We start from the raw sequence: 12993 nt of genomic DNA, 5'->3' as shown, positions 1-12993 counted from the left end.
GAGACACTTGTGATTAAGGGCTATATAAATAAACTTTGATTGATTGATTTAAATACAATTGAACACACTTTTATAGAGAATGTTTATGGTTTAACATGACAACAAAAATCCACAATGTAAGAATTAGGGTTGTCGAATTTAATGCTTTTACTCATGCGGTTAATTAACTACACTGCAAAAACTGAAATCTAAGTAAGATGAAATATCTCAAATAAGGCTGATATTTGCTTATTTTCTGTCTGATAAGATAATTTTTCTCACTAAGCAGATTTTATGTTAGAGTGTTTTACTTGTTTTAAGGGTTTTGGTCCTAAATTATCTCAGTAAGATATTACAGCTTGTTGCTGAGATTTGATGACCTATATTGAGTAAAACGTGCTTGAAACTAGAATATCAAGTGTTGCAAAGCTGTGTCATCAACACTCACAAGAATAAAACAACTTTTTTATAGTAAACATTTCTTACTTTAAGCATGAAAAAAAAAATCATGATGCCGAGCGCATATCATTATGTCAAGATAATGGCACTAGCATTTAAGAATATTTTTCAACATATTGAGCAAAAAAGTTTCTTTTTTTTTCTACCAAGAAAAGTGCACTTGTTATTAGTGAGACTATACTTATTTTAAGGTATTTTTGGGTTCATTGAGGTTAACTAATTTTACTTTTTTTGGAAAGTCTTGACAAGCCGAATTTTCTTGTTCCATTGGCAGATAATTTTGCTTAGTTCAAATAAAATACCTCTAATTTTTGTATTTTTTTTTCTTGTTTTTGAACACTGACTTTTTGCAGTGTAAACATATCACATTAATCATGTATCAATGTAGAATATCACCTCGTTTATTTTGACTAGCCGTATATGACATTCTGAGGGGGTCTTTTTTTAAATGTGATTTAATTAAGTTATGCAAGAAAGTCCTTTACCACCATTAATCATTGATGGTAAAACATTTAAAAAATGTTTGTGTATGATACATACTGACAAAAACAATGCATTCGTGTCAAAACATTGGGGGTCTTTTTTTAAAGTTCCATCCATCCATTTTCTACCGCTTGTCCCTTTTGGGGTCGCAAGGGGTGCTGGAGCCTATCTCAGCAGCATTCGGGGGGAAGGCGGGGTACACCCTGGACAAGTCGCCACCTCATCGCAGGGCCAACACAGATAGACAGACAACATTCACACTCACGTTCACACACTAGGGCCAATTTAGTGTTGCCAATCAACCTATCCCCAGGTGCATGTCTTTGGAGGTGGGAGGAAGCCGGAGTACCCGGAGGGAACCCACGCAGTCACGGGGAAAACATGCAAACTCCACATAGAAAGTACCCAAGCCCGGGATTGAACTCAGGACCTTCAATGTAAAGTTAATTTTTATTATTGTTCTCAAACTTTGGAAGTTTTTTGGTGTCATAAATCAGATATATATGATAATAACTTCAATATAGAGCCAACCTTTTTCCCACTCTATTGGTACTTTAAGTTAAACATTGAAAAAATGTTTGTGTATGAAATTCTGACCAAAAAATGCATTTGTGCCAAAATACCAGTGACGTGCAGTCAGGGCAGGCAGGTGAGGCCCCGCCTCACCTGCCATCATGGAAAGAAAAAAAATGTAAAAATAAAAAAAATTAAATTAAATTGTTATATGTATACAGTGATTATACTATACAGTTATTTTCCATTTAACTTCACCAGTTTTAGATTATTTTTATTCAAAATCGCTGAATTTTCACATTTGCCGTTCAAATACTGAGAAGAGACTTGCGGTGAGTCAGCAGCCAGTTGAGGCACGCCACTGAGTTGAGCCTCACCATGGATTGCGCAATGACTCGGCTAACTGCTGGCCTGCTGTGCAGTGAGAGCGTATTGCTATATGAATTATATTATACATTTCCATAGTTTAGTTAGCTGAGGTATATAATGTACAGTGTATTTTGTCAACAACTGTATGTGTGTAACGTATTTCTTGTGCTGAGCAATCATAAAACTGCTGCGAAGACGCACTGGCTGAGGTTCGCAGTAATCCCGCCTCCTGGTGGTAGAGGGCGCTAGTGATCCCAGAGATCATTCATGCGACTACTCGGCTACAGAATGAGTGACAACAAGCAGCAACAGTTAGCAGCGATCGTTTATTTTTTCCTCTTGCCTGGACTTTTAACATGGAGCATTACATATCTAAAATAAAACAGTTTTCTAAACTGGACTTTTAATCGAAGCAGGAGGTAATAATTAAAGAAAGATCTCCATCGAGACAGAAAGACTTTTAAAACTGAAGAAAGATAAGGAAGACTTCTATAAACAAGTTATCGATGCTTTTGTTCAAAAAGAGCTGCGCATGGACTTCATTTATAAGTAAAGGTAAGACCATAATAACGTTTTTTTTAATTAAATGTGCTTTTTTGTGTGCTACAGTTTGTATGTGTAAAGTTAAAGTTAAGTTAAAGTACCAATGATTGTCACACACACTAGGTGTGGTGAAATTTGTCCTCTGCATTTGACCCATCCCCTTGCTCACCCCCTGGGAGGTGAGGGGAGCAGTGGGCAGGAGCGGCGCCGTGCCCGGGAATCATTTTTGGTGATTTAACCCCCAATTCCAACCCTTGATGCTGAGTGCCAAGCAGGGAAGAATGCTGGTATGAGCTTTTAAACATAACCCGTTAACTGCTGCCAATCAAATGGTGAATAAGATACTCTTTAGGGTTCATATGTTTGTAAATCTGACTGTGATGAAGTCAGTGCCTCACCAGTCATGAACCTCACCGCACGTCACTGCAAAATATTGGGGTCTTTTTTTAAATTAATTTAATTAAAATATGTAAAAACGTAATATATTACAGTTAATCATGAATAATCCCAATTCAAAAGGGACCTTTAAGTAAAAAGTGACCTTTAAGTAAAACATAAAAAAAAAAAAATCCCAAACGGGACAAGTTGTAGAAAATGGATGGATGGAAATTGCATTTTGTCAAAATTTTGGCATTAATTTAAAGTATATTATATGTAAGAAAATGCTAAACATGATTAATCACAATTCAAAAGGGTGATTTAAAAAAATAATTATTTTACAGTGTAAAAATACATATACAGTAAATGTCAAATGACACTTTCACCTTCATTGAACAATCTTGTAAAGCGTGGAGAGAGAGAAGGGGACAGCCACCCAGACGCCACCTTTGTACTTTGCTATGACTTCTTTATTAAATTAAATAGTAATAATGTCTATTTTCTATTTCCTGCTGGATCTACTCTCTATTTTATGCTGCTGCTGTCACAAATACTGTATATACTGTAATATTGTACATGGTCATTGGTATATATTGTATATATGTTATTGACATAATATAATATATCTGTATATATATTATTCTGTACACATATTATGTATATATTCGTATATATGTTAGATTTTTTATCGCTATATTAGTCTATTTATACCTGCGTTGTCCTTTCCATCCTTACACTTTCCATTATTGTAACTGAGCTACTGTGTTGAACAATTTCCCTTGTGGATCATTAAAGTTTGTCTAAGTCTAAGTCTAAGTGTTTCTCAACTTTTTTATCAACGTGCTTTCTTCAACTTTCTTTGGCCCCATGCATGTTTATTTTGTAGTTATAGTCCATTTTAAAACAAGTACAAAGACCGATTCACCATCATCACGAGTGCATTCCGCAGAACGACACGTGCAAAAACTGAGTAGTTTGTCTCACAATGGTTTGGTCACATGAAAAGTGGAGCGTACGAAAACCGAGGTACCACTGTGCTAATATTGCACATGCTTTTAATGAAAGAAATACACACTTGCTAGTGGTTGCCAATGTTAATAGATGTCAAAGAGATATGTTTTCTCTTTCAGAGTTCTCAATAATCCACTCAATAGCATCCCAACCCTGCACATCCACACAGAGAGACAGAAGAAAGCAGATTTAAGAACAAAGGCCATACATAGTAAAGGTTCAAGCAAAGTACATGGTAGTCAGAATATAGCAAAACATATTTTGTAAAGTTAAGGAGGGGCAAAGAATTAGCATGCAAAGACTTTGGATTGCCATTTTAACATGTTACCTTCCTGGCATTAGCAGACATTCTCCTGGCCATCATCCCCTCCAAGTAGCTGCTCAGGCTCACTCCCTTCACTGTAATGATGGCCTCCTGAGTCAGGACGGTGCTGAACAGCATGAGAGAAGTACGGTAGTCATAAAAAAACGACACCTGGCTGGTAGTAGTACTGCAGGTCACTGATTGTTTCACTGCATCGGATTTAGTTCCGATTCAAAAGAAAGGAACTTACATCTCAGGGTTGTCAGGGTGAGGTCTGTAAAGGAGCCTCTCATCCACTGATATCAGGTTAGTGAGAGTAATCTGCGAGGCAAAGCAAACATTATTCAGTATTATTTTATTACATTTAGATTAGTGGCTCTCAAACCTTTTTCATCAAGTACCACCTCAGAAAACACTCGGCTCTCCAAGTACCCCCATAATGACCAACATTAAATACAGTAGCGTAGTAGGACTAAGTATTCATAAAAACAAGGCAGATGTTTTATTTAACAAGTACATATAATATTTGTGGTCACTGTTTTGAACAGTAACACTGTGTTTGAATATTTAATTACCGTATTTTCCGGACCATTGGGCGCAGCGGAATATAAGGCGCACTGGTCTATTTTTTATATTTTTTCATATATAAGGCTCACTAGATTATAAGGCGCATTAAAGGAGTCGTATTATTATAATTTTTTTTCTAAATTGTGGTCTACATAACATGTAATGGTGGTTCTTTGGTCAAAATGTTGCATGGATCATGTTTTACAGATCATCTTCAAGCCGCTTTCTGACAGTCGTTTTCCGGATGCGCCGTTTTGTGGGCGGTCTTATTTACATGGCTCACCTTCGACAGCGTCTTCTCCCCGTCATCTTTGTTGTAGCGGTGTAGCGTGCAAGGACGAGAGTGGAAGAAGTGTCAAAAGATGGAGCTAACTGTTTTAATGACATTCAGACATTACTTAAATCAATAACGGAGCATCGTCTCCTCATCCGGAAACTACAACAAGGCCAGAAATGTGTCCCGTGAAAAACCGTCTGACCGGAACTCTCTAATAACTAAAGTTCCTTGGGTGAATAATGTAAACTCACTACACCGGTATTTTTAGTGCTTTCATGGCGAGTTTACTGACAGATATAAGTAAGAACTTTACACTACTTTATATTAGAAATGTCAACAGCGGAGGATGAATGCCCCATAACAAGAAGATAGTGTAAAAGAAGAAGCTTATCGACTACGGTGTCGGCACGGACAATTTTTCAGGATTTATGCAGATCCCAAATACAGATCAGCAGGTACCAGAAGGTAAGAAAAGTTGCTTCTGCATAATATTGCTAAATAGAACGCCAGATAATGTGTCTTACCTTATACACACACCATAATAATACTCGTATGTTTAATATGCCAACAATCCATCTAGCGGTACGGCTTCCTAGCTTACCAAAGTCGTACTAAAACATTTTGATAGATTTTTGAGCGCCTTGTGTAATGTTCTATATTTTCAATGGAACATATAAAGTGTTAGTGTTGTCATATTGCCATCATAGTGCAGTCTACACGTATCTCTTATGTTTGACTGCCATCTACTGGTCACACTTATCATTACACCATGTACCAAATAAAATTGCTTCGAGGTCGGTAAGCAAAACCAGAATTATTCCGTACATTAAGCGCACCGGGTTATAAGGCGCAATGTCGAGCACTGTGAATAAGATTATCACAAAAATCAGAATGTTTATCATGGTTCTTCTTCTTTGTACTTTGTAAACACTTTGAGTTTAAACAGTTTCTTAAATTGGATCATATTACTACTTTGTTTGATGTCTTTGCTTAATCCATTCCATAATTTAATTCCACATACTGATATACAGTACTAAAGGTTTTAAGTGTTTTACGTGCATACAAATGTTTTAAATTCCATTTTTCTCTGAGGTTATATTTCTCCTCTTTTGTTGAGAAGAACTGTTGTACATTCTTGGGTAGCAGGTTATAGTTTGCTTACTACACAATTTTAGCTGTTTGCAAATTCACCAAATCGTTGAATTTAAATATTTTGGACTCAGTAAATAAAGGGTTTGTATGTTTTCTTTATCCAACATTATTGAACTGGAAATCTCACGTAAAAAATATACAACATAATGCAGCAAGAAACACGTCAATAATGAATAAAGCAAAACATGTTCTAGACAAAAAAATCACTTCATATTCTCTACTGCTCACTAGTGTTACCATATCTGAGTTACTGTGTAGAAATATGGGGAAATGACTACAAAAGTACACTTCATTCATTAACGGTGTTACAAAAAAGATCAGTTAGAATAATACATAATGTTGGATATAGAGAACATACAAATCCTTTATTTATTGAATCAAAGATACTGAAATTCCACGACATCGTGAATTTGCAAACAGCTAAAATTATACACGAAGCAAACTATAACCTGCTACCCAAGAATATACAACAATTCTTCTCAAAAAAAGAGGAGAAATATAATCTTAGAGAGAAATGTAACTTAAAACATTTGTATGCACGTACAACACTTAAGACTTTCAGTATATCAGTATGTGGAACTAAATTATGGAATGGATTAAGCAAAGCAATCAAACAATGTACTAATATGATCCACTTCAAGAAACTCTTCAAACTTAAAGTGTTTACAAAGTACAAAGAAGAAGAACCATGTTAAACATTCTGAATTTATTTAATTCATCCATTCTTTCACTCTCAAAATAATCTTACTTATCTCATCATATGAAATATAACTTACTTCACCAATTATTATTTATTTATTTATTTTTATTGTGATTACTTATGGAGTATATTGTGAATAAATTGAGAACAGGAAGTGAACTAAAGTATTGGCAACTGTTATGTAAAAGAAAAGGGGTAGGATTAAATAAGCTCTGCTTCTTCCTACTCCTTTTCGAACATGTTGAAAAGAGAAACTGGAAATTGTGATGTATCATGTTGTATGCTTGCATGTTCGAAATAAACTCAAACTCAACTCAACTCAACTCAACATTATGTATTATTCTAATTGATCTTTTTTGTAACACAGTTAGTGAATGAAGTGTACTTTTTTTGTTATTTTCCCATATTTCTGCACAATTACTCAGATATGGCAACACTAGTGAGCAGTAGAGAATATGGAGTGATTTTTGATCCAATGCATATTTTCTTTATTCAATCAATCAATCAATCAATCAATGTTTATTTATATAGCCCTAAATCACAAGTGTCTCAAAGGGCTGCGCAAGCCACAACGACATCCGCGGTACAGAGTTATTCATTATTGATGTATTGCTTGCAACTTTATGTTGTATATTTTTTTACATAAAGTTTCCAGTTCACTTTATCATCTACTATTACACTTAGAAATTTGATTTCATTTATTCTTTCAATGTATATTTCGTCTATTTGTATTTGTGTTTGATTTTCTCTTCTACTGTTACTGAATAGCATTAATTTAGTTTTACTGAGGTTTAAGGATAGTCTGTTTTTGTCAAACCATCTTTTTAATGTGTTAGTTTCTTCTGTTATTATTTGTATTATCTTCTGTGTGTTCTCTCCTGAATAAAACACTGTTGTATCGTTCGCAAATAATACTAACTTTAAGTCTCTTGTAACTTAACAAATGTCGCTTATATAAAGATTGAACACTTTTGGTCCCAGTATTGATCCCTGTGATACACCACAGGATATATTTAATCTTGTAGACCTGTGTTCACCTATCTTAATGTATTGCTTCCTGTTGGTTAAGTAGCTTCTTACCCAGTTCAAGACCAACCCTCTGATGCCATACTGTCTCATTTTTTTATTAAAATATTATGATTAATTGTGTCAAATGCTTTAGTTAGATCATAAACACAATTTATCGCGTTGGTTATTTCTGTTAATGCAATCGATGATGAAATACTAGCTCTGTGTCCATATTGGTTCTCAGCAAGTATTCTGTTTGTTTATGAACAGTTGTTCAATGATTTTAGACAATTGAGGAATAGAAATAGAAATATGAAGTATAAAGGATAATGTGCTTTTGAAGTTGTCTTGAAACCGCTTTTATTAAGGTTATTGCAGAGCATCCCAAAAACTTTTAGTCAGGGTAAAATATGTTGTTAACGATAACCAAGACAAGCATTTTTAGTCTACAAAATTCTCCCGGGATGCAGACGGAACTCCGGACGAAGCGTGCAGGTAGGAATACGATTTATTGTCCATAAATAATTCGATGAAATACAAAAAACAGGGAATAAACAAAAGGGATGGGTGGCGATCGCACGCGGAAGCTAAGCCAAAAACTTAGCGCAGGATTCTTCAGCCAGGAAACAAGAAATAAACCTACGTGACTGTTGCATACAGCAAACAACGAAGCCAGACAGTGTGTGGCGAGCAACGTGAATAAATAGCTCTCTGATTAGTGCCCGGAAGCAGGTGAGCATCCCGGACACTAATCTGTGGCAGGTGATAGTAATTTGCAGCCATGGCAACTAAAACAAACCCATGGGTGCACAAAACAGGAACTGAAGGAGTCCAAAACTAAACAGAACATGATCCGAGCAACGGATCATGACAGACACGAAACGTATTGCTGTTTGCTCTTTTATTACTGCATATAACCGCGATTGATTTGATGTACCGTATTTTTCTGATTATAAGTCGCAGTTTTTTTCTTAGTTTGGCCGTGGGTGCGACATATACTCCGGAGCGACTTATGTGTGAAATTATTAACACATTACCGTAAAATATCATATAGGGTAATATTATTTATCTCATTCGCGTAAGAGACGAAGCAAATGGCAGCAATCGTCACACACACGTCAACCGATAAGAATTCGGCGGGGGAGGGTCATGGCAGAAGTGCATTGTGGGTCATGGTATGCTAACTGCTATATGCTATACACTACTGCCGTAGCTATTGAATTGGATCACATCAACATTGGCGGTAACTTATAAAAACTGAGAAGGGCTGAACTAAAATGGCACCGAAAAGGAAATCATATACTGCAGATTACAAGCTGGACGTAGTGAAATATGCAGCGGAGATCGGCGATCAAGCAGCAGAAAGAAAACACATACCAGAGGCGACACTGGGGAGGAAGATTTCATCGGATTTACCGATCGGGAGTGACAGATTGTTTGGTAAACGTATAGCACAGGGGTAGGCAACCCGCGGCTCCGGAGCCGCATGCGGCTCTTTGATCACTCTGATGCGGCTCAGCTGCATACTTGCCGACGCCCCGATTTTTCCGGGAGGTTTCCGGATTTCAGCGCCTCTCCCGGAAATCTCCCGGGGCAAACATTCTCCGATTTTCACCCAGACAACAATATTGAGGGCGTGCCGTGATGACACTGCCTTTTATAAATAAAGTTGATTTGATTTGATTTGATTTACCGTCCTCTACACCATGCTATATGCATGCCGGCCCTGTCACATGTAGTATGTAGCCTCTGCTTACGCACGCAAGTGACTGCAACGCATACTTAGTCAACAGCCATACAGGTCATACTGAGGGTTGTGATATAAACGACTTTAACACTGTTACTAATATGCGCCACACTGTGAACCCACACCAAACATGAATGACAAACACATTTTGGGAGAACATCCGCACTGTAACACAACATAAACACAACAGAACAAATACCCAGAATCCCATGCATCCCTAACTCTTCCGGGCTACATTATATACCCCCTCTACCACCAAACCCCGCCCCCCCCAACCCCGCCCACCTCAACCGACGCACGGAGGGGGGGTTTGGTGGTAGCGGGTGTGTATAATGTAGCCCGGAAGAGTTAGGGATGCTTGGGATTCTGAGTATTTGTTCTGTTGTGTTTATGTTGTGTTACGGTGCGGATGTTCTCCCCGAAATGTGTTTGTCATTCTTGTTTGGTGTGGGTTCACAGTGTGGCGCATATTAGTAACAGTGTTAAAGTTGTTTAAACGGGCACCCTCAGTGTGACCTGTATGGCTGTTGAACAAGTATGCCTTGCAGTCACTTATGTGTGTCTACAATACGTGACTGTGCTGGCAAGCTGTTTGTACAGGTTTTAGAGTGCGCTAAAGGTAGTGCCATCATAGCACGCCCTTATTATTGTTATTTGGGTGAAAATCTGCAGACATTTGAGAGAATAGTTGCTCTGAAAATTCGGGAGTCTCCCGGAATTATTGGGAGGGTTGGCAAGTGTGATGCTGTCGAGCGGCATTCATATAAAACTTGCGGGCCGCACTAACATTACATTTTCATATTAAGGTGCAAGCCGCGTGTCTGAGACCCCTGGTTAATACATAGCACAAAGCAAAAAAAAAACTTTGTATGCAGTGGTATTTCATTTTAAATTTCAAAAGAGTTCTGTGGCTCCCATTGTTTTCTTTATTTTGTGAAACGGGTCAAAATGGCTCTTTGAGTGGTAAAGGTTGCCGACCCGTGGTATAGCATGTTCTATATGTTATAGTTATTTGAATGACTGTTGCCATGATGTGTTGCGTTAACATACCAGGCACGTTCTCAGTTGGTTATATATGCGTCATATAACGTACACTTATTCAGCCTGTTGTTTACTGTTCTTTATTTATTTTAAATTGCCATTCAAATGTCTATTCTTGGTGTTGGATTTTATCAAAAAAATTTCCCCCAAAAATGCGACTTAACTAAATGCGATGTGTATATGTTTTTTTCCTTCTTTATTGTGCATTTTCGGCCGGTGCGATGTATACTCCAGAGCGACTTATAGTCCGAAAAATACGGTAATTGTTTCTCTCTGATGATGGTTCTCCTACCTGACAGTGATATGTGGAATATCTTTATAAATTAGAGACTTACATTTGTTGAGCACAGCTCCATCTTTTTCTCCTCAGGATCCACTATGGAGTGTTCCTTCACGTACGTCTGCGTGTGGTTGGTTCCCAGTATCTACAAAGAGCGTGATATGAGAATCAACACATGCATACCAACACGTACCACTCGCTTGAAGCTGTGTGTGTTTTCCAGCACTGCCTCTGACCCTGCAGAACGGTGACGGTGTGACCACTGACCGCTCGGACGATCGCCGGCAGTCCCCACTCTGTGCTGAGGAGTCGGTGGCTATGCAGGCGTCCTTCTGCGTCCATGCGGCGGTCCAGCACATCCACCCCCACCACATGTGGATTCATGGGGTTTGGGTACTTCCTCATGGCGGCCTTGATCACCGTCTCCCATGGGTAACTTCACACAAATCAAAGTATTAAAAACAAATATGTTTTTAATGTTTTGAGTTCGAAGTTATGCCATTATAATAAACACTGTGTTTAAAATACTTTATATTTTTTCTTATAATGTAGTAAATAATGTTGCCATGTTTCGGCACATTTATTTTACAATAACATTGTATCAGTGTTCCTTGTAACCCTAACTTAAAAAAGCACAACATTTCAATACAACATGGAAAACAAATATTGTATTGATTTTTACTTGTTTTATACCCATCCATCCATTTTCTACCGCTTGTCCCTTTTTGGGGTCGCGGGGAGTGCTGCAGCATATCTCAGCTGCATTTGGGTGGTAGGCGGGGTACACCCTGGACAAGTCGCCACCTCATCGCAGGGCCAACACAGATAGACAGACAACATTCACACACACATTCACACACTAAGGCCAATTTAGTGTTGCCAATCAAGCTATCCCCAGGTGCATGTCTGTGGAGGTGGGAGGAAGCCGGACTACCCGGAGGGAACCCACACAGAAAGACCCCCAAGCCCGGGGATCGAACCCAGGACCTTTGTATTGTGAGGCACATGCACTAACCCCTGTAGCACCGTGTCAAATGACTGTGTTATTTTATATACACTGCAAAAACTGAAATCTAAGTAAGATTAAATATCTCAAATAAGGGTGATATTTGCTTATTTTCTGTCTGATAAGATAATTCTTCTCACTAAGCAGATTTTATGTTACAGTGTTTTTACTTGTTTTAAGGGTTTTGGTCCTAAATGATCTCAGTGAGATATTACAGCTTGTTGCTGAGATTGTATGACCTATATTGAGTAAAACATGCTTGAAACTAGAATATCAACTGTTGCAAAGCTGTGTCATCAACACTCACAAGTATAAATTTACTTTTTTAAAGTAATAATTTCTTATTTCAAGCATGAAAAAAAAATCATGACTTTGACACAATTGTGTCTCATATTAAAACAGATGACAGCCAAATGGACTTTGCTGTTTTATTTTCAATGAAACAATAGAAAAGAGGTACTCATATAGTAGTACAGTTTTTATTAGTGAGAATATACTTATTTTAAGGTATTTTTGGGTTCATTGAGGTTAGCTAATTTTACTTGTTTTGGAAAGTCTTGACAAGCCAAATTGTTTTGTTCTATTGGCAGAAAATTTTGCTTACTTCAAATAAAATACCCCTAATTTTTGTATTTTTTTTTCTTGTTTTTGAACACTGACTTTTTGCAGTGTATAACCAATAATGGAAATAATTAATTAAAACTGTAGGAAAAAACATCACCAAAGGCTTCCTTATTGTCCACTGTCTGTTCTGCTGTCCACTCCATGTACTGTAGGTTTTACGCTTGAAAAGTGTTTGTCCATCTTAAACATTAATTTATGTGCAAACATGTTTACCCCCACACATTAAGAGCATTTGTGAACCGTTGAGAGTGATCTACAACTGTCATTTTTGGGGGTAAATGAGAACGGGTGAGAGATTATCATCGCACTTCAACATCTCTAACATGTAAATGCTACCTATTTGCTTGGTCAGTTTTGCAAATGAAAATCTGTTCTTCATTGATTTAATAAAGCTTGAATAAACACATGTAAATTAAGACGTGAGCATGCCGGTTACTAAACTGATCAATAATCAGTTGTTACTGATTGGACTAAATGTGCGGGGAAGTTGCAGGCATTGGAACAAACGGCGAGGCTGCACATAATTTGTGAGGATTGGTTGAATTGGTGCGA

General features: G+C 37.5%; 1 protein-coding gene across 8 annotated transcripts in view; it reads right to left on the bottom strand.

Moving 5' to 3' along the window:
* Positions 1-12993, bottom strand: part of prelid3a (PRELI domain containing 3A) — a 48694-nt gene that overhangs the window by 945 nt on the left and 34756 nt on the right. For 5 of the 8 annotated variants that reach the window (XM_061950584.1, XM_061950600.1, XM_061950592.1 and 2 more), the window contains 5 exons: positions 11079-11247; positions 10867-10956; positions 4290-4360; positions 4064-4166; positions 3800-3888 (listed from right to left, as the gene is read on the bottom strand). In XM_061950584.1, coding sequence (XP_061806568.1) covers positions 3829-3888; positions 4064-4166; positions 4290-4360; positions 10867-10956; positions 11079-11247 — 493 coding nt within the window. In that variant the 3' untranslated portion in view covers positions 3800-3828. Of the gene's footprint in view, positions 1-3799; positions 3889-4063; positions 4167-4289; positions 4361-10866; positions 10957-11047; positions 11248-12993 lie in introns of all 8 variants that reach the window. The other 3 variants (XM_061950643.1, XM_061950627.1, XM_061950619.1) reach the window with 2 other exon arrangements.

Source organism: Nerophis lumbriciformis, linkage group LG04, assembly GCF_033978685.3.
Source record: "Nerophis lumbriciformis linkage group LG04, RoL_Nlum_v2.1, whole genome shotgun sequence".
In the NCBI taxonomy this organism is placed as follows: Eukaryota; Metazoa; Chordata; class Actinopteri; order Syngnathiformes; family Syngnathidae; genus Nerophis; species Nerophis lumbriciformis.
This window is presented reverse-complemented; position numbering and strand designations above follow the sequence as displayed.